This window comes from Crocodylus porosus, unplaced genomic scaffold, assembly GCF_001723895.1.
Source record: "Crocodylus porosus isolate Cpor-Errol unplaced genomic scaffold, CroPor_comp1, whole genome shotgun sequence".
In the NCBI taxonomy this organism is placed as follows: Eukaryota; Metazoa; Chordata; order Crocodylia; family Crocodylidae; genus Crocodylus; species Crocodylus porosus.
Genome location: NW_017728943.1, coordinates 122,361,498 through 122,382,521, shown reverse-complemented (window position 1 = coordinate 122,382,521; position 21,024 = coordinate 122,361,498). Strand labels below are relative to the sequence as shown.

The 21,024-nt window shown below is 42.8% G+C and overlaps 1 protein-coding gene across 5 annotated transcripts in view; it reads left to right on the top strand.

Annotated features, from left to right (window-relative positions):
* The window catches only part of STXBP5 (syntaxin binding protein 5), a 204,330-nt gene that overhangs the window by 59,491 nt on the left and 123,815 nt on the right, over window positions 1–21,024 (top strand). For all 5 annotated transcript variants that reach the window (XM_019550115.1, XM_019550113.1, XM_019550112.1 and 2 more), the window contains exon 5: window positions 18,681–18,815. In XM_019550115.1, the coding sequence (XP_019405660.1) occupies window positions 18,681–18,815 (135 nt within the window). The remainder of the gene's footprint in view (window positions 1–18,680; window positions 18,816–21,024) is intronic.

Genomic DNA, 21,024 nt, shown 5'->3' with positions numbered 1-21,024 from the left:
TAAAAAAATGAGTAAACATTAAATTAACATAGAAGTGCAATTGGTCATCTATCGTAAAACCAGAAAAAAATGTTAACATAATGTATTATGTTTGTTTATCTAATCTGTAGATAAGAGAAATATTCTCTTTTCAATTATAGTATCATTTCATCTTCAGTGACCTTTGATTTTTTTAAGGTCAAACAAGAGAAGTTATATTTGTAATGTGCAATATTTTTATGGGGAATCATTCTCAGAATCTTGTAATATGTTTTTATTTCAGAAAGTATGAAGTAAAATTAAAAAATTTAAGTAGCAAAATAAAATATATTCTGAGGCAGAATGTATGTATATTATGACACAAGTCAAGGCACTTAAAACAGCCTACACTTCAGGTTTGGTTTGGTTTTTTAATCTCATATTTTTCAATTCAGCTGCTCACACCTTGCTTTCTAATTTAGCTGGGTGTTGAGATAGATAGGACATAAGGAAGCCCTGAGTCCTGATTCAGGACCCCAGGCTGTCCTTTGCACTGTCCCAGCTGTGTCCTTACTGTGGTGCTGCCCTCTGTCCCACCCCAATGCTCAGCTGAGTGTCAGGGCACAGGGCAGTTTCAGGACCTAGGGTGGTCCCCTACCCAATCCTAGGGATTGGGCAGGGAGGGGTTGTGTCCTTACTCTGGGCCTGCCCTGTACCCCAATTAACCACCTGACAATCTGGGACACATGCCACACCAATTTAAGATGTAATACAAGCTAGCCACAAAGATGTTTCAACACCAGGATGCTAACGCATGAGATGCTGGAGTCTACTGGAGTATGGTAATTACCACACTCCAGCAGATTGGATTAATTATGTCTGCTCCAATACGCTGTAATTACAGCACATTGGATCAGCCTTGCTGCATGTGCACCCCTAGCATCTAGTTTGCCTTTTGATTGTCATAAACTGGCTGAATATATGCCATGTTTACAATTTATTAACATGCTAATTAGGGCTGTACAAAATGGCTGTATTTTGATTCGGTTTTGGATTCAGCTGTTTCGGAGGACTGTGATTCGTTTTGGTGTTCCAGATCACTGTCCTGTTTCATTTTGGCCGAATCTGTTTCAGAGATTTGGCTCTGCCAAATCTGTTTCAAACAGGCTGCAAGCTTTACACGGCCCTACTGCCCAGCCGGATGGGGAAGAGGGCTTAAGGGCCACAGCAAGGAGCAGGATGGGGCCATGGGTGCCTCATTCAGGGGAGGGCCATTGCCATCCGTGGAGGCGAGGAGACCTCCACGTAGATCTATGATCTTTGTCACGCTGGGTCACAGGGCAGGGAAGCTGTGCAGAGCAGCAAGCAAGCCTGCTGATCCCTGCGGTGCAGCTCAGCTCCGCAAGGGAGCAGAGATCTGCACTAGGGTCTCCTCGCTGCCACTGCCTGCCCCACGTTACTGGGGCAGCATGAGGTGGGCTGCAGTAGAGCCAGGTCGCTCAGCAGGGACCAGCACTACCCTGCCATGTGACCTGGCTCTGCAGGGAGCAGAGATCCAAGCTGAGGGTCCCTTCACCACTGCTGCCTGCCTCATGCAGCCCCACGACTACCAACCTAAATCTTATTTTTGTTCGTTTTGCTTTTACAACACACAAATACGTGCCTCCTGTCTGCTCCAGCCCTTGATTAGGAAGGCGGTGACTGCCGTATTCCCATGCACATTGTCCCCTTGCTCATGGCTCCTACCTGCAGCCCTGCTCCCCGTGCAGTCTGTGCTGCCATCCTGGGTGGGTGGGGTGGACTCCCATGTGGACAGTAGCACCAGGCACCCTTGGAGCCCCAGAGCATGCCACTGTGTCAGCACCAATAGGTCCCATGTAGCCAAGCTCCTGCAGCCACCATGCAGAAGCTACTTTTGCAAAGGCATCTGGTGGAGCAGAATGTCCCTTGTGCGGCACCTTACCCTGGCCACACACAGTCTGTCTCTGCAGTAGCAGCCCTGGTGCTTAGGCTTCTGCTGTGCATGTGATGTTGCCATGGCAGCAGCAATAGCAGGAGTCAGTAATGGTCTCTGTTGCTGAGCGAACACCCTGTGACTATTACCCAGTGCCCCCACCCCCTCCCAGTGCTCATTGGGACCTGTAATCTGCTATAGGCTTGGGCTGGTGGCAGGGCACAGGGACCAGAGTATGTTCACCAGGGTGCCCCCCCAGCACGCACCCATAATTATTGGCTTCAACAACCAAAAAATGCTGATAGCCAGTAACATCGTTTCTCCTTATATTGGTGCCGATCTGATAGTCAACCGATATATTGGTGCACCCCTAATTAATTTATTCATAAGTTAAGAGTTTTTTTGTGCTGGAGTCCCATAAGAGGCGCGGTCTAGTAGGTGTGTTCTGATTATTTCAATAGCTTTGAGTTCAGTACCCAAGGCTATTTCCATTCAATAACAGTTGGGGTGGAATAGAAAGGAAGTGCTATCTGTCTTGTCCTTAGGATACTCAGGAAGTAGGGGACTGGGTTCTAGGTCCCCCATTTGGACTGAGGGGATTCAAACCTATATTTCCTATATCACGCCTAATGTCTTGCCTAGTTATTAGGCTTTTTAGGCAGGACTGGGATGAGGATGTATTCCACCCTTCTTGTTAAAAGTGGGCCATGGTGTAGAAAACAATACAAGATGGGACCAGGGAAGTATGCAAGAGGCAGCATGATTATGTAATCAGCACTAGGATGGATTAAAGCAAAATGAACAGTAGTCCTCAGAGCCAAGACTAGAATGAATCTCTCCTGAGGGGTGTTGGGACACAAGTTTATGCTCCTCCTGGCTGCCTCTTCCTGTTGCCTAGTGAAGCTCTGGAGAGTCAGGATTTGTGCACCTTGCTGTTGTTTCCTGTCACAGTTTAAGTGTTGTCCATTTTCTCAATAGGTTGCCTGTTGTGTATGCTAGTTATAGGTACCTACCTCACTAATGATATGCAAGTATTACAGTATTAGAACTGAATGGTGACATTCCTTGGTGGACCTCATCCTTTGTATTTTGTTTTGACTTGCTTTGTGGATCTTTGCCATGCATTGACTGCACTGAGTGCATGTAAATTTTAACTAAAATTTGGGATCCATGTCTCTGTCCTCTGTTCTCCAGAGTTAAAGCATTTTTCCCCCAGGAGCAGGAAGCCTGCATGGTTTTAAGTCCTGGAATTGCACATGAAAAAATGTATGTTTCTGGTGTGCTATATAAACTTTAATTTATGCTATGGGTAAAAAAAAGAAATGAAGAAGGATACTGCCTTAATTCTGTTTACTTTCTTTAAGGTTAAAAAAGAAAAGTCTTTTACACTTTTAAAATGTAGTAGAAGCTATCATTTTACAATCTAGAAAACCTGTCTGAAAACAAAACCTGTCCCAGACTAAGTTAGCAAGCATCAGGTAAAGGTTGTATATGCCACTTTGGATTTGTAACTAGACCAATTTAGCCATTATATTGTTAATAAAAGGATCCCAATTTCTCTATCTGTTCCTTAGTGAAGATGGAAATAATCAATGCGTCTTCTCCCTAACACACAGAACAAAAGTGGTATTCTTGGTACAAGTCCTTTTCCTGCTAGATGTGCAATACAAAGATACTCAACATGAAATACATATTCCAGAGCAATCCATGCGAGTCAGTTCTGATGCAAAGGTGGGAGTTACTATCAAAATGAGGCCAGATCGGTCAGTATGGGCTGACACAAGCTGGGTCACACACACTGTCCTGGAAAGAAATGTTGGACTCTAGGAAGGAGATGAAAAAGATCTGTGACCCATGTAACAGCATGATCTTGAATAGTGACTACTTCATTCTTGGAAAATTCTCTTTCCTGTTGATCTTGGTTTCAGCACCTTGGGGCCTGTACTGCCTGTTCTGGTGCCGGTATCATAAGCAATGAAACAAGAGTTTGTGCCCTGAAGTAAATTCTTGCAACTGGATGCAGTCCAAATATAATTCTGAATATGAAGAACAGTACCGAAAAGGAGGACAACATTTCACTTCTTTGAAGAACAGAGTATCCTTGATCAGAATCTGACTAGAAACAGCATCGGGAACAACAGACCTGGTACTGGCCTGGTATAAAGGCCATCAAAGGGTCCAGGTGGATCCAGGATATTTCTTGAAGCAATATGAATCAAATTGAAACAAATTCCAAGTGCTGAAGAAATGATTGGTAGCAGCCCCTATATCTTTTGATGTTCCTGCTTAAATAGGAAAAATGCTCTTCATAGCTATCACTAAGAGTTATATTGTTGGCACTGAAAAGAGATGCTTCTCTTCTACCTTTGGAGTGAGGCCCCACAAGGTTATTGAAGAACCATCATTCATATCTTCTTGGGTAGAGTACAGGTAGAATTTAGCTGGGGCAATCTCAAGAAGATCATCACTGTATGGCATGTCACCGTGAACATATGACCTTACTAGGGATCTTCATATGGTGCATTCAGAAGCAGATCCTATCTCATATTTTCAGAAACAAAAGGGTGATTTCTACATGTGCAATTAATGCTATATGGCTGTACTGCATAAGCAAGTAGCAGATTTACTGTGCAGTAAACTAATTTACTGCTTAGTAAGTGCCTGCATGTGTAGATGGTGATGCTTTACTGTTCAGTAGATTAGTTTACTGAGCAGTATAGTGTCTGGTGTCAACAAGGCCAGGAAGTGTTATTAGGCAAGCTGACTGCACTTGAAATAATTGAACCCCAGCACCTAGTTGTCAGGACCATAGCTGTCTTAGCTGTTGATTTACTTTAAAGGTTTCCAGGACCACTTGCAACCCCTTGGAGTACTGAGTCTACACTTACAAAAAATGTTCCCTATTCTGTATTTCAGTACTCAAATTTGTTTTTTCAATCCTATTTCTGCAGTATTGAGAATCTTTCCCATAAAAGATCACAGACATTTCACATGTAAATTTTACAATACTTGAATGCCTAGTGTAACAAATAATTACAGGAGTTTAATGACAGTGCTTCTGAACTAAAAAAGCCATCCTATTGGTGTCCTCTACTGATTTAAAGTACTGTTATTCTGTCCTCCAGCAAAGCAGTGGAAAATGCTGATGAACAGTAATTTTTATTTGTTCAGCAAACAATTACATTGTGATATTCTGTATGGAAACTAAAAGGACTTATCAGTACAGTTTAAAAGATAGCAGTCTATTGCCGTTTTTTCTTTCAGTAATTGATATAGCATTTACATAATATGAATAAAATAAGACGTAAAGATTTTTCATGACCGTGCTGAGGTTTCCTTAATTAAGTTCTTTCCAGGAACAATGTTTCTTGTTACTAATTAGTGTCTTATTAGGTATTGTGGTGGGATGATGACAGACTTTTATTAAGTAACTGGGACAGTTTATCAGAAGAGACATATGGTCTGTAACTAGTAACGGAAATTCTTTCGACATGTTTGCAAATTGCCTCTTAAAAGATCCTCCCCCCCATCACAATTAATGTATTCCTATCAGCAGTGATGCAAAATAAATTTAAATTTAAATTTAAATTTAAGTTAGAATGCAAAATTAGAAAATATTAACGCAGTACATTTTATTTAAATTAGCTCTTTACTGTGTTAGAAAGACCTTTCTGACTGTAGGAGTTAAGCACTCGAACAGGCTGCCTAGAGAAGTATGAAATCTCCATCCCTAAAGTTTTCAAGAGTAGGTTAGATGAAAATGACTGGGACGATCGAGTCAGGGATGAGCCTGCTTTCAGCAGGGGACTGGATGAGGTTCCTTTCAGCTCTAGTTTTCTATGATCTAATTTTGTTTCTTGGTTGCTGTTGGTCAAAAACATACCTACAAATACGGATTCAATAAACCAGATATATCTTGACCTCATGTATGGGTGTAGCTTTTTAGCTCTGTTTTGGGGAAAGGATAAAGATTTTAGATAGTAATATGGATAACCTATCATTATGATGGTTAATCCAAAAATATACTATTTTTTATCAACATGAAATATGAATATACAAGACTGGAAACTTTCTGGTCTATATACACCTCCCAAATGCTCCTGTGCCAATATTTTGATTCCTGTAAAATAGTTAATTTTACTTGTAGAGGTGAGAAACTTCATGCTGAGAAAGATGGAAACCATTGTAGTGACATTGTTTTTGGTAGGCTGAATACCAGTTTGTAACAGATTAGGAAAATGTCAGGCATTTTTTGTCTCCTCGTTGAGTATTTTATAGTTAATCTTACTTGTGTACAAGAAATGTATTGTATTATGTATTCAGTCTGCCTATAAAATGGTATAAATGCCTTGTCATCTACCAGATTCCAATCCAGAAAAGGGGAGAAAAAAGGAAATTTAGGTATATTTATGCACAGCTGTCTTAGTTGATACATTAATTTGCTCCAGTTCTTGGTATTCTTCAAACTAGCTTCCTAAGCTGCTGAAGTAGGTTGACTTAGTTTAACAATTTAAACCTCATATTGAGATCATGACACTTAATTTAATTTAAATTAAATTTAATTTAGTAATAGCAGACACAATTATCTGAAGTAAAATCAGTATCTGTAGGAAACGTCTGTGGTGTTCTTACCATGTGCTCATCTACTGACATGTGTATACTGTTCAGTATAGATTATAATCGTGTATTTCACCAGAGTAAAGCTTCTTGGTATGCTTCATTTCATTGTTTGTTAGGCTGTTTTTTAGAAGTAGTATTGGAAAATGCATTGAAAAAATATCCCTAAATTAAAAAAACAAACAAACCTTGAGATTTCAAGAATCTAATCAGTAAGTTTTTAATCAGAAGTAGAAAGCAAACTTGGATATAATAGACGAAAAACAAATGTGTTCAGTTAAACTGAATATATACTATGGCTAAAAATACGAGCTTCAGAACATGAAAGATTTGCTTGATTACATGCTGTCAGCGACTCCTACAAGGAACTGGGTTTGGTCTCCAGTTTTTCTTAGTTTTTTTTCTTCCTTTTGCCTTTTTTGTGACCTTTGTTGTCCCTAACAAGGTAGATCCTCATGGAGGAAGGTTGCTGCTTAGGCACTGAGGAATAAAAGGTAGGTGAGGGCAGGGTACTAACCCTATGATACTTGGACTCAACATTTCTCCCATGTACTTCAGAGCAGGTGGAATTACTGTAGCTTTTAACTGTGCGGTCTCTTTTCTATCTCTTCTGTAGAAAAGAATATTGGTATGTCTCCTGAACTAAGACCGTGCTTTGTCACAAGATAATGTATGATATAGTTGGTAGTATCTGATACTGTTTTTCCCCTCTGAATTCATTGCATCACAGTGAGCATGAAAAGGACATACTATTTTGTTTCAAATAAACTTTGTGTTCTTCTACTTCTAGTGTCCCCAGAGTACCTCTTACTGTATAGGTTTGCATCTGAAAACTAACTACCTCTGCAGAAGCAAATATTTATCAGCAGAGCATTTTGATTGTGTAACATGAATTGTAACACATGGTTCAGCTGTAGTACTGAGTTTGATTCCCTTGGATCATATATAGTGTTCATCTCTCTTGCAGTATAGTCTAACACTGTCACAGACCAGTTGAACTGATAGACAACAACTCTGGATAGTTGAATGGCATATGAGTAGTGGGGCAGTGACTCAGTTAAGTTGAACACCTGTCCCAGTGGGGATGGTGTAGCATGGAATAGAAGTACTCTGAAATTCTCATCAGGCATGACATGATAGCATTTACTTCAGTGTTTAGGAAGTTACGTGGAATCAGATATGAGAGTGTGTTATTTAATTAGTTGTTTGTGTACTTTTCTTTTTGTCTAGTGCTTGGCTCATAATAATTTCTAATCTTCCTTTAGCCCTTTTTTATCAAAGGCAAAATTATTATTGTATGTAAAAAGAACTTTATTTCAAGATAAATAGTCATGAGTTAGGTTTTTTCAATCTTCTTCCTGATGAGATTTTCCATCATGTCTACATTCCTCCAGTTGCAAAATGTATTATAAATCTTAAACAAAGAACACTAGTTCACACTTAAAACTCAGTTAAGCACTCAAGTTTGAGAATTGTAAGTGTATTATAAAGTATAATATTGCCTGTATTGTTAGACTTTCAGTTGAATATACAGGATCTGTCAAATAGTGAAGTTAGTGTTGCTGTTCGAATCTCAGCTCAAGCTTTTATTGTCCGCAGTGTATTGTATGTAACCTTAATATTTTGAAGTAGCCCAGAATTGTTGCTCTTTGTTGCAAATCCTTGAAGAGTTTTTCCCTTGACAGGCAAAAATATACAGAAGTTGAACTAGTTTTTTTCTTTGTGACTCTACTATATAGTCTTTGAAATATTTTCCCCCAAAGCCTATTTATCTGTCAGAAATAATAGGTAGGTGTGAGTGCTTGCACTTTACTACCAATATTCAGTTGATATATTCACTCTGGTCTATTCAAAAAATAAAACTAACATTTATTCTTGAAAATGGAGTAATGCATATGTTGCAGTCAGTGTGGAACAAGCAAAATAACTAATTATTTTTTACAGATGGTTATCTTCTAGAAGGCATATCTGACAGTGTTTGCTGGATAATCTAGATCCCTCATGATCTTGTTAACTATAGTCTACATAGGAACACTTGTTAAATGTTAAGAATTAGGGGTGCACCAATAGAGATGTTACTATCTATACTGATAGCCGATATTTAAGAGGCATATCAGCCGACATTGATTCAACATCCGATACAGTTGCCATCAGCTGGTAAGTCCTTTGTGGTGGAAAGAGAGAGGGGAGGGAAGGGGTGTGGCGGGGCAGATCAACACCCCGCTCAGTGAGGGAGGGGCCGGGGGCAAGCGCTGTCCAGCTGGGTGGGGGGGAGGGCATGGGATGTACCTGAGGCTCGTGGGGTGGGGGTGGCTTTTGTCACTGCTTGCACCCCAGGAGGGCAGGTGGGGCATGTGCCACCTGATCTGCGTGATGAAGCACAGGCTGCAGCTGCCATATGGAGCCAGAGCTGTTGCTGCTCGGGGCTCTTGGCGGGAGCTGAGCTCAGAGCAAGTTATGGAACACTGGGAGGAGGCTGCAGCCAACCCAGATTTTGCTGCATCTCCACTCCCAGCCCTGTGCTGCCACCCAGTGCAGCCACGGCGTTTCCCAGTGTTTGGGTGTAGGTGGGGCGTTCAGCCGTGGCTATGGTAAGCAGTGGCGTGGGGCATTTATCGGCCAAATTATTGGCCCCATCGGGTCAATATTGGATATAGACAATTTTCTTTATAGTGGTACCGATCTGATGTTGGATCGATGTATTATTGGTGCACCTCTATTAAGAATATACATTATATTTGCAAAATTAAAAACTTGGGTCTTGGGAAATGGGCCATAATTTAAAATGTCCTTTTTGTTGTGCTTGTGTGCACGCTGGTGAATATGTTAATTACATGACTACTTCTTCCTAACTTTATATAAAATCCTACTCTCATTCAGCATAAGAAAAAGACAATAAAAAGGTAGGGTGGGAAAGTGAAATGAGTCAGGGAACTGGTTAAGAAAGAAGGTATTAAATTAATAACCTATCAGGCAGAACCAAACCTCATTACCAGTATTTTCTTATGTCTCCAGATCCAGATAAGCCATCTTATTTCAATTGCAATTACCTTAATTGGATGAAAATAAGAAAGCAAATAAAATAAGAGAACACAGGGAATGGGATTATGATTTATGAGCAACATCCAGCCCTATTTAATTTTTTACTTATGCTTCCATTCAACATCAGGCTACAAAAAAGAAGTTAATAAATACAACAATGCACATGGTTACTCAATTTAGAATGTATGAAATCTGTTGTGATGTTTTTTCTTATGTTTATTGGCCCACTCAATTAAGCGTTATTGTATGAAATTACTGTAACCTGTTATGCTAGGGTGGATAGAATACAGTTTTCATAGGAATGTAAGTGTCATACTGGATCAGACCAGTGGCCCATCTAGCTCGGTATTCTGTCTCCCACAGTGATAGAAATGGATGCTATAGAGGGAGAGCGCTGAACCAAATTCTCTCTAGAGTGATCTCTCCCCTATTCAGTATCTTGCCTGCCATCTATCATTATTGGTTTAGAGGTGCCAGAACATCTTCTTTATGTAGCCTGACATTGAATGAAGACTGAAGTTAAAAAATGAAATGGGGCTGGGTTGACCACCTGTGAATAGTTTGGATTTTAATTACTTTGCCTTGCCTGAGGCTGGCAATGTGAAGCAGAGGCAGGAATAAAATCTGTTTCTCTAGGGCTGAATATAACTGCCTTAATAGAGATTGTCCTTTCTCTTTTTGCCAACTTGTACAACCCATTAGTCAGGAATCTTAGAGAGAACCCCCATCATCTGATTCATTTCCAAGGCAAGTCCAAGCTCTGTGCTGAATGAGACATGGTGTCCTATGAGGAGGGGGGAAACTTGTAGGTGATATAATTAGACTGCATCATAATAGATATAAGTTGCACAGGCAACCTTAATTCTGTCACCTGTAGACATTTGAGTGCTTGACCTGTAAACTTTTAAAGTGGGTGGGTGGGTAGGTGTGAACTTTCTTAGACTCTAGAGAAAGTGGAAAACAAATTGCTTTAATACCACATCATATTTACTTCCATTTGGTTCATCAGCAGGATTTGGGGCCTTTAGAATTAAAAGAAAAACAGATAGAGTTAAGGAATGATTAATAGCCAGTTGTAGAGCATCCTGGTGGACATGGGTTGTCAGCAGGTTTTATAGGCATTCGTTGACAGCAGTGATGCTTAGGTTCCACGTAGGCTCGAGATGAACGTGGTTTCAGTGCAGTGGTGTTCAGCCTGTACAGCTGTGTGTCTGGATTTGCCACAAAAATTTAACAGTGGGAGGAGTAGTGGTTTTGTTTATTGCCACAGTTCTATTGAACCTTCCAAAAAAAGAAAAAAAAAAAAAAAGAAAACTCTGCACCCATGGGAGCCCCATAGACTGATCAGAATCTGCAGGTCAGAAATTGAACACCACTGCTCTAGTTCTGGGTCAGCAACATCGCCACAGCCTGTTGAGCAACTAGATCCAGCCTGTGGCGACAGAGGATTTTGCTTGCACCCACGAAATCCCCACAAAAGTAGGGGTGAGTTGAGTGACAGGGGAAGAAATTCTTACCCCAGCGAGAATTGCGGAACCCACCTGGGGTTACTAGGAATAATAGCCACAAATTATTAGAGAGAAGGTTCAGGCTGGACATCAGGAGACATTACTTTACAGTTAGGGCTGCCAGGCTCTGGAATGGGGTCCCAAGTGAGGTGGTACTCTCTCCTACTTTGGGGTTTTTCAAGAGGAGGCTGGACAGATATTTAGCAGGGGTGATATAACCCTGGCACCTGTTCCTGCCTGGGGCAGGAGGTCGGACCTGATGACCTGTTTAAGGTCAGATGGGACCTAAGTACTCTGATACTATGATCTTGAGTGTAATGTCTTCTAGGGGCCTGTGTCTGTTCTCTTTGGCTAGATACAGACAGTCAAAAAGTCCAAAGCTAAATCGATTCAGTCTTTGCAGGTTAATCGAAGCTGCGGAGATTAAACTGAGAAGCAAGTGAACAGGCATTCACTTTTGATTCAGGTAATACAGCCACATGCGTGTAGTGGCTCAGGCCAGAAGCCAGGGGGTGCTAGAGCATGACTCCCAGCCTGGCAGCCACTGCCAAAGGGAAGGGACTGAAGCTCCAAGGCTTCCCCCTGCCTCCCTGTTCCCTGCTTTGGCAGAGGGGGTATGGCCAGGCCCCAGCCTGGGGCTAGCATGCTGGAGGGTGGGTGTTTCAAGTCCTCTTCCACATGGGATCCCAATCCAGGCCTTCCTGGGACGGGGAGGGTAGTGTCTGCCAGGTTTCTGCCCCCCTCCCTCCCTGCTCCCCACTTGGTGTGGTGGAGGGTGGCCCCTGCCAGGCTGAGGAGGGGGTGGGTGAGTAAAAAGGTAGTGACATTGAATTCATAAACCTTGAACAAAAATAGTCCTTTCTCTGAAGTGAGTATATGTTGAACACAGCAGTTTGTACACAACAAAGAAAAACTAAAAATCTTTGCCTAAGCTGAGATACAGCCCAGTAAAACACAATGAGTGTACACACAACTTAGTTTAACTTAAAATAGAATGTAATAAACCAAAAAGACAAGAGAAAACCTTGCATAAGCCTTATGTAACTCTAAGGGCAGCATGTCTCCTTATGGCCACGTATTCAGGAAATCCTTCTTAGGGAATCAACAGGTCTTAAGTGTTGGAGTAGAAATCCCACAGGCCTGATCTCTTCTTGGGATTTTACAGGTGCACTTGCACTCCTTTTCCCCTTTGGGTGCCTTGACATGAGCATAGTTGTCAACTATAGCACCTTTGGCAGGACTCTCATGCATTCAAGCGTCTTTTGTCTCTGCTTAGGTCTCAGTCTCCCAACTTTTACAGGTTCTACTTTATAATGTAAATGTAGTTCTTTGCGTTCTATGGTCACACCAGCCCAAGCAGTCAAGGAGCCTGTCCTGTTCTCTTAGCTCTGTCTCCAGCATGTACGTGTAATGATTGTGCCAGGTCTTTGCCAACACCTCCCACCTCCACCTGATCCTGCAGGGCTTCATCCTGTGCTCACAGGTGGGAGGGGACCAGTCCCTCCAGCCCAGGTTCCCTGGCCTCTTCCCCCTTCCCCATGGCTTGGGGGAGGTGAAGGGAATTATACCCCCCTCCCCTTATCACAGGGATGGGCAAAATATGGCCTGCAGGCCAGATTGGGCCTACCAGGCCATTCTATCTGGCCTGCAGGACCCCTGCAAAATTTAGAAAATTTAATATTTATCTGCCCCTGGCTGCCTGTCGAAGATGACAGGCAGAGGCCACCCGAGCAGAGTGCAGGGCCGAGGGCAAATCAGCCTGTGCGGGGACCAAGCCCCGAAAAAGCTGCCACCGCCATCGGCAGAGGGGAGCAGGTGGCTGGATATAGCGCCACTGCTCCAGCCTGCTCTGTGCCACCTCTGCTCCGCCCTGCTCTGCGGGCCCTCCCCAGTGCACAGGGCCAGGGGCAGACCCAAGGGGAGCTGACAGCTGCAGCAGCATGGCCCCATCCCCCCCCCCACCTAAGCTTCTGGCCTGGGACCCTGGAGGTGTTCCCACCTCCCTCTGCTAGTGAGGATAATTCAGAAGATAAGAATGAGATGGGGGGAAGGAGGCAGGGGAGGACCATGGACTATCGCTCCAGTCCTTGCGGCCAGGCCAGGCTGGTTCCTGTGGTCCCAGTGCTGCAGCTGGGAATCATGTGGTGCCAGAGCAGTGGGTGGGGGGAGGGGAAGAAAGCAGGGAAATGGCTGCAATAGGTGGTGGGGAAGTGGCATTGAGTGGGAGTGCACATCAACAGCTGGGCAAGAGCGCAGGGCCCATGCCGGTGAGATGCCTGGGGCCCAGTGGCAGAAGAGCAGTGTCCAGGATGGCAGGGGCTGTATGGAGCCAGGCCAGCTGCCCACTTTCCCTGGTGGTGCAGCCCAGCATGACCCCAGAGAGCCCCTGCTAGCCCACTTTCCTGCTACCCCATTCTGGGCCCCTACCGGCTCTGCACGCTGGTGCAGGCCCCACGCTCTGGCCCAGCTGTTGCTGCACTCCCATGTGCCCACTTGCTCCCATTCCCCTGGCACCTGCTGCAGCCATTTCCCCACTTTCCTTTCTGCCACTGCCACCGCTCCCCTTCCCCCCCTCCCGCCACTCCAGCACCACATGGTTCCCAGCTGCAGTGTTGCGCCACAGGACTTGGCAGGAGCTGACCTTGCCCCTAGTTTTCTCGGCTGGCTCCATGCAGTGCTGGCTGAGCTGGGCCAGCTCCTGCTGCCACCTGCAGTCTTGGCTGTGCAGCTGGGACATGGTGCTGGAGCAGCAAGCACGGGAGGATGGAGAAGCATCAGAAGGGCAGCAGTGGTAGACAGGAGAGGGAAGTGGCAGCAAGCAGGAACATGGGGCCTGTGACAATGTCCCAGGGCCAGGAGCAGCACGAGTATGGAGCCCAGGCTTGGAAGAGCTCTGGCAGGGGTTCTGCCTGGTGCAGGTGCCGGGGGCATGGGGGAGGGCTCAGGCTGTGGGCAAACATTCCCCCTCCACGTATACCACAACCCTCCCCAGCCACCCTCCCCCCACGCACTCATAGCCCCCTACAAACCCCATACCCACCCACATGCTCCTCAACCCCACATACCCCCCTGCATGCTTTTCTCTCCACAAACTCCCACACACACACATACCCTCCCCTACATTCTACATACCCACACAGCCACAAATCTGTACCCCCACACATACACCCCATACTCCCACAATATACAAAAGTAAGACATTATTTTACGCTATTATACTATCACCTCTACATATACTACACAACCACATGTAAATCAGGACAAAAATATTTTTTGAAATTAAATTAATGAATGTTGTAGTACATATATGATTTTTAGAATATAATTGGTATTTTTATGGCTCTGAGATGGCAAAATCTGTTTTCTGGGGCCAAGGGGAGGGACTTCTGGTGGCAAAGGTCAGGGGTTAGAAGGTGGGACTTCCAGTCCCAAGATGGCAGCCAGGGGCCGGGGCATTTGTGAAGGGGCAGGGTTACCTTTGTGGCCCTCAATGGCTTGCCCTCCACTCTAAATAATTGCCCACCCTGTCTTATCAACCACTTGCCTCAGGCTTTGTTGGAGGTGGGAGGGGGTGGAGTCTGCTGATCTTCTGCCAAGCAAACCCTGGGTGGGGTCCCAAGGCGGTGGGAGAGGGGGTTTAACCCCCCCATCTTCTCTCTACCTGAGCCTGCCTGTCCATGCCTCCCACCCCCTCTGCTGCAGCAGGGAAAAGTCTGTCAGGGGCTGCCACCCTCAGCCCCTCCAGGCAGACCCAGCTGGGTCCCCCCCCCACACACACTTTGTCAGCCATCCCTCACTGCTCCAGCTAGGGAGCCAGATGGGTGGGACCAGCTCTCCTCTCTGTCGCAGATAGCACTGCCCAGCCCAGGTCAGCAAAGTATCCTGGGATGCTGGTGGGCTATGATTTAGTTTGAACCAGGAAGGGGTCTGGGACAGAAGTTTCATAAACTGGTTTGACCAAAATCAGTCAAGTCTGATACTACTTTCAACAAGGTTAATCTTAAACCAGTTTAAGCCATTTTTAAACTGGTTATGTGGACTGAATATCTTTTTTTGTTACAAGTTTAAACCAGTTTCTGATCACTTAAGTGGGTTTATATGTAACTTCTGTCTCTAGCCCTAGTGCAGCCAGTTGCAGACCCAGCCCTACCCTTTTGTCCTGATTCCCATTTCAGGCAATTGGTTGCCCAGCACTCTCTGTTATTTCACAGGGTCCTAGTTAGAAGAACTAGCCAGTCCCAGTTCCTCACACTAGCCCCATCTCATCAGACTTCTTTTCCTACTCTATTCTTATCCTTTTAATTTTGTATTTAGATTTGACTCTTTCCTCTTCCATTCTGCTTTAGGGCCATCAGAAAGGTCACTAGAAGCATAGAATGGACCGTCTCTCTGCTCTCTACCTCCCTGGGTAGTAGCCACTGTAAAGGGGAATCTGATGTATTTCCATAATCCTAGCCTGGAGTGTGTTGTTTGTTTTTTTTAAAGCCTGGATATTACTAGAGGCTATGAGGGACTTGATTATGCGCAGCTGGAAAGAAATGTTAGAGAGCTTAGATAGTAAAATTAAATTCTCCACCAAACTTGTGCTACCAGGGATTTTTTCCCAAAGGCATATAACATGGACTTGAACAGATTTTCACTGGGATGGCATAAGGTAAATACCTGACATGCGGGTGTCTTTTTGCCAGATTGCAAGCCTGCTTCAGTATGTTGGGGCAGTAAAATTGTTCAAAGAAAAGTCTCAATATTCCTCCTTTTATTGTGGGTAAAACACAAGTCTTGTTCTTGAATACTGGCCTTTTGTGGCCAATATGTGAAATTTCAGCACAAATGCTTACAACTGTGCCAACCTTTAAGCAGCTTTCTTTGCATAAGGGAAAGAATTGAGAGCCTTACTAGACAGCAGTATTATTCTTCTTCCCACCTGCCACCGTACCTCTCATGTGCATGTACATGTACATATGAATAAAATTCAGTAACCTAAGCAGCATTACTGAGAGTTGGCTGCAAGCCTTATCTTGGTTCTAATGAAGCTGTAGATACTACTAATAAACTACAACACTTGGTAAATGCTATCAAGCAGTGTGATAGGGTTGTATCAACAAAATTTCTATAAGAATAAATATTGTTTCTCTAGTTGCTTAGACTGATTTTTTTTTTTTAAAGGAATGAAGATGCATTTAACCTGACCCTTTTTTTAGAAAACAAAACTTATCTTTTAAAAAAGTGTATCAGTTGTTTGTTTGACTCCTTCCCCTCTCCTCTCTCCTGACCTGTAACCCTACCCATGGTTCACTGGAAGTAGGTTAAAACCAACAGTCTTGGGTGACTGGTGCTGCCTTAGTTGGGGGGGGCATGTAAACCCCCCCTGACTAGTCCTGCCAACGGGGGGGTGGTCCCCCAGGAGATCCTGCAGACTGGGGAGGGTTTCCCTGGGTGATCCCGTGATGGCCAATTATTGCAGCCACTTCCGGAAGCGCACCTAACTGGCTGCACCAGTCAGGGGGTGCGTCGATGCTCTCAAGGGGTGCACATGCACCCCCTATGCATTGCCACTGCCAACGGTGAAATATTTTGGATTCAACAAGCTGGCATTTACCAACAAAACAAAATGCCATCAGAAAATTCCCATGAAACCTTCCCACACTTTCTTCCTCCCCAAATCCCTTAAAGCAATTATGAAGAAAATTTTGATTTTTAAAACCTAAAACTAAAACTATTCTCTACTTAGAGTTTTGACTACACTTGGCATCAAGTTTGAATCCAGAATCACTGTTCAGATCTTACCTTTTTAATAAGGACCTGCCTTTCTTTAAACATATGAACAGTTTCAAATACCGGTGTGGCAGTATTGTGCTAGGGGAGAGATGGGATAAAATTCTGGATCCATTAAAGTAAACTGCAAAATTTCACTTGATTTGGTGCCTTGCTTTAACCCAGTGGGGACCAGTTTTTGTGATGGGCTTGTCATGTACCGTATTTACCTAATCCAAAATGACTCTGAACTTAATTAAATTGTCTACATAGAAAATGTAGAATTTTTGTTTGTTTGTTTGGTTGGTTTTTTTAAACAATTTTCCATGTATAAAATCTTATTATTGGAGGGTGGTTTTAAATTCCCATGGTTGCGGTGGGGAAAGCAGTGAAAGAGGGGCAGGAGTGAGGAGTCAAGGAACCCAACCCTGCTTCTTGCGTCTCAGCACCTGCTACCCTCTGCAGTGCCTGTGCTTAGCTAGCCCCCTTCTCCCCACCTTCCCCCCATACCCATATCTCTTAGCACCTGTCCCCCTGGTGCCTGCCTCCTGATGTGATATCTCCTCTTCCCCACTGCCGCTTACCCTCCAGCTCTAGGTCCAGCCTGACTCTGCTCCAGCTTGGGGCATGGAGTACTAGCCCCAGCCTAGCCACGCAATAGCTGTTGCAGTGGTGATAACTTTGGCTGAGCTGCAGAGCTAGACCCCAGGCCAGAGCTGCTGCCATGACTGCTGCTGCCATCAGGCCAGACTGGGGCCAAAGCAGCCATGTGCTCCATGCCCTAGGCTGGAGCAGGGCTGGAGCCCTTCCAGAGCTGGAACCAGAAGGTAAGCAGTGAAAAAGGGAGGTGAGGGTAGGGCACAGGTGGTGATGGAGTAGCAGGAGGGTAAGTGTTGATTTTGATAAAATTTCAGTCGAAAGTTTGAACATGGCATTGTTATACTTTTCTGTAAATAAAGTTCAGAAATTTGTTAGATTTAGATTTTTTTTCTTAGAATTTCCTTTGGAACTGAAATTGCCATGCTTAAAACCCTTTAGTGAAGATAAAAAATTAGTTCTCAAATACTGGCAGGAAGTGTTGAGCAGCATGGGATCCATAAAAAGTTCTAGGTAAAAAACATAGTATTTTTTGTATGAGAGACCAGGCATGTCCCTGCAAACTTAATGACTCTTTGATTCCTTGTCAAACCCTCCTTTTTATACTATAGATCTTCTGCCTAGTACTGGGAAGATAAAAACATGAGCCAAAGGAAAGAAAATGTGATGTAAAACTGTAAAAAGTTGACAAGGGAAAGGTTGAAACTACTTTTAAAACACTTTCTTGAAATGATGTTTGTTTTAAGTTTTTGTTTTGTTTTCTTTTGTAGATTAAAAGTGTTTAGTAACTCGTGTACTGTGTTTGATATCTTGTATTTGTGTATCTATTACCTGACCTCACTTGAAACCAGCTTATAAAACAGGGTAACTTCTTAAAATCCTTTATGCCCTTGAGATTCAGTAGATTATATTATTAATTTAAAAATGCACTTGGAAACTTAAATAAGATTAGAGTGTTTCACAATAATAATATAAAATGGCAACAGTCCCAAATAAGTATTCAGTATTTAAATTTAAGCTCTGTCATTTATTCTAAAGTTAACCTTCACACCTGAAATTTTTCTTTTAGATTTTAGACAGGTTTTTAAAAAACATGGTTTCAGAAGCTATTCTTTTATTTCATGGTTGCAGCTGAACAGAGAAAAATTAGAAGAAAAAGTTTTTTTCTAATGTTTGGCTTTAGCAAAGTGTTTATCAGATTTACAGAAGGTTTTCTTAATTCCTTTTTTTGGATCCGTTCTCTCTTGCAGGATAACATTTTGCCATCTGCCTTTTCAAAGTAAATGGCTATATGTGGGCACTGAAAGAGGAAACATTCATATTGTCAATGTGGAATCCTTCACTCTCTCAGGCTATGTCATCATGTGGAATAAAGCCATTGAACTGTGAGTTTGGTTAGTTTTACCTAGCTAAAAACTATTTTTTTTGTCCTAAATACTTTAGATAGTAATGTAGAAATATTGTTCTGTTATCTGAAGTGTCCTCTGTAATCTGCATACTGAACAGCACACCTAAAGAAAAAAATCACTCAGCTAGTTTTGTGAGAGGATGTTTTGCCAACCTAGTTGTGCATAATGTGTTTCAATATTATATTGATTTCATTTATTTGCTTTTTGGTATTTGGAATATCTGTTTTTTGTTTTGTAGTTTTTAGATAATTTTGTGACTATGGATTTTCTAGATATAAACGAAAATATCTTTAATATCTTTTGTATCTACAACATTGCTCTTATACTACCTAGATATAAAAGTAATTTCAGAAAACAGCATAAATTCAGAGAAATGTATATCTAGTCTGATGAGTGGGCAACCTTATGTTAATAGTAGGTCAGGTCCTAAGGAGGATCAAAGGGGAGTTGACCTGATATCCACTTCATAATGGGAATGTGTGGTGGATTGCCTTGCTGTCCCTCTCCCCACAACCCTTAAAATTCCTCCTACTCAAAATAAGAGCTGGGGGCTTCATGGTTGTATTAAGTTGGAGGAAAATCTGAAGTGGGGGAGTATGTGTGAGGAAGAACATCCAAGATGCCTTGCAGCCATGTGCCACTAGCTGTTTCTGCAACATTGCTTACCACTCCCACCAGTCCCCACTATTCGTAACATGTACCCTAAGCCCCTCACCACTTCTGCCAGTCCAAGGCAATGACTGCAGGCTTGTTCTTGACTGCCCGCTGCTGAGTACTGCATAAAATCTTTGTTGGTTTTGAATTGCTGAGCCTCTGATTTGTACATAAAGTTCTATGTATCAAAAGTACGACTTTTTGTACATCTCTATTCCTAACATTGAACAAATGGGTAACAATTTTGGATCTTTTAAGATTTCCTTACTAATTTGTCCCACTGTAAGATAGCAAGGAATAAATCATTTATCTGAATTTAACTTTATTAAATTTACTCAGATATTTGAGGGTGAACTGACACGCACAAATGATTCTAGTATATTCTGAGAAACAAAAAACAAGCCATAAAAATAGTGAGAGACTACTGGCATCTTCAGCACAAAACATAAATAAAGGAGCAGTCTCATGTGCAGCATATGGTTTGTAGGCCTTTTGAGTTATTGTATAATTCTTTTTTTGATTTGTAAACTGCAAAATTATATTTACTCATATACTACACCTTTTCCCCAAAAATCAGCCCCTCTGAATTGTGCATTTTAATTGGGGAGGCAGATTTTTCTGGCTGGAATAGAAACAATTACTGCTACTTCAGTGCTACTCCTACTTCAATTACTGCTCCACAAAGCAGCATCAGTGGCATTACTATTCAGGCAACTGAGGGGACTTATTGTTCTTCAATCCACAAGTGTCTTTTTGATGGTCTTAATGTTCCATTTATCAAGCTAACCTTTCTTCTAGCAATTTTGCTGTCTGATCTCTCTTCTATTTCCATAGCCCTGCAGGCTGTCTTTTTTTCAAAATCACAGATTCCCCTATGGAGACCAGCCTTCAGCAGCAGCTAGGGCACCAACTTCTAGTTAAGCAGGAAAGTGGGGGTGAGTCAGTAAAGATTAGGCTCTCTTCTTGCTCTATACAGGCATAACTCTGAAAAGCGTATTTTCTTCTATTTGCCTTCTCTAAAATTATGAGCATTTCTGGAAGAAATACATTATTAAAAAAATCCTCTGTGTGGCTTTGTGTCATATGGAAGTATACAGGATTGTAAACTTTTCTCTTGTTGTTTTAAATTTAAGAGCAATACTAACATTCATTTTAACTCATTTTATAGGATCATAGGGAAGTAAAGCTGGAAGGGACCTTATGAGGTCATGTAATCCAGCTCCCTACTTAAGATGGGATCATCATAACTAAACCATCCTAATAAAGTGTCTCTCTAACCTGCTCTTGAAAATATGCAGGGATGTCACAAATTCTCTAGGAAGCCTGTTGGAATGCTTGACCATCCTCATAGTTAGGAAGTTCTTCCTAACTTAATCGCCAACCTAAATTTTGTTTACTGCATCTTGAGGCCATTCCTCCTAGTCCTATCCCCTACAGCCACTGAGAAAAGGCTATCGCTATCCTCTTTATAATTTTCCTTCAGGTATCTCAAGACTGCTATCAACCCCCCTCACTTCCCCTCCCCCCCCCC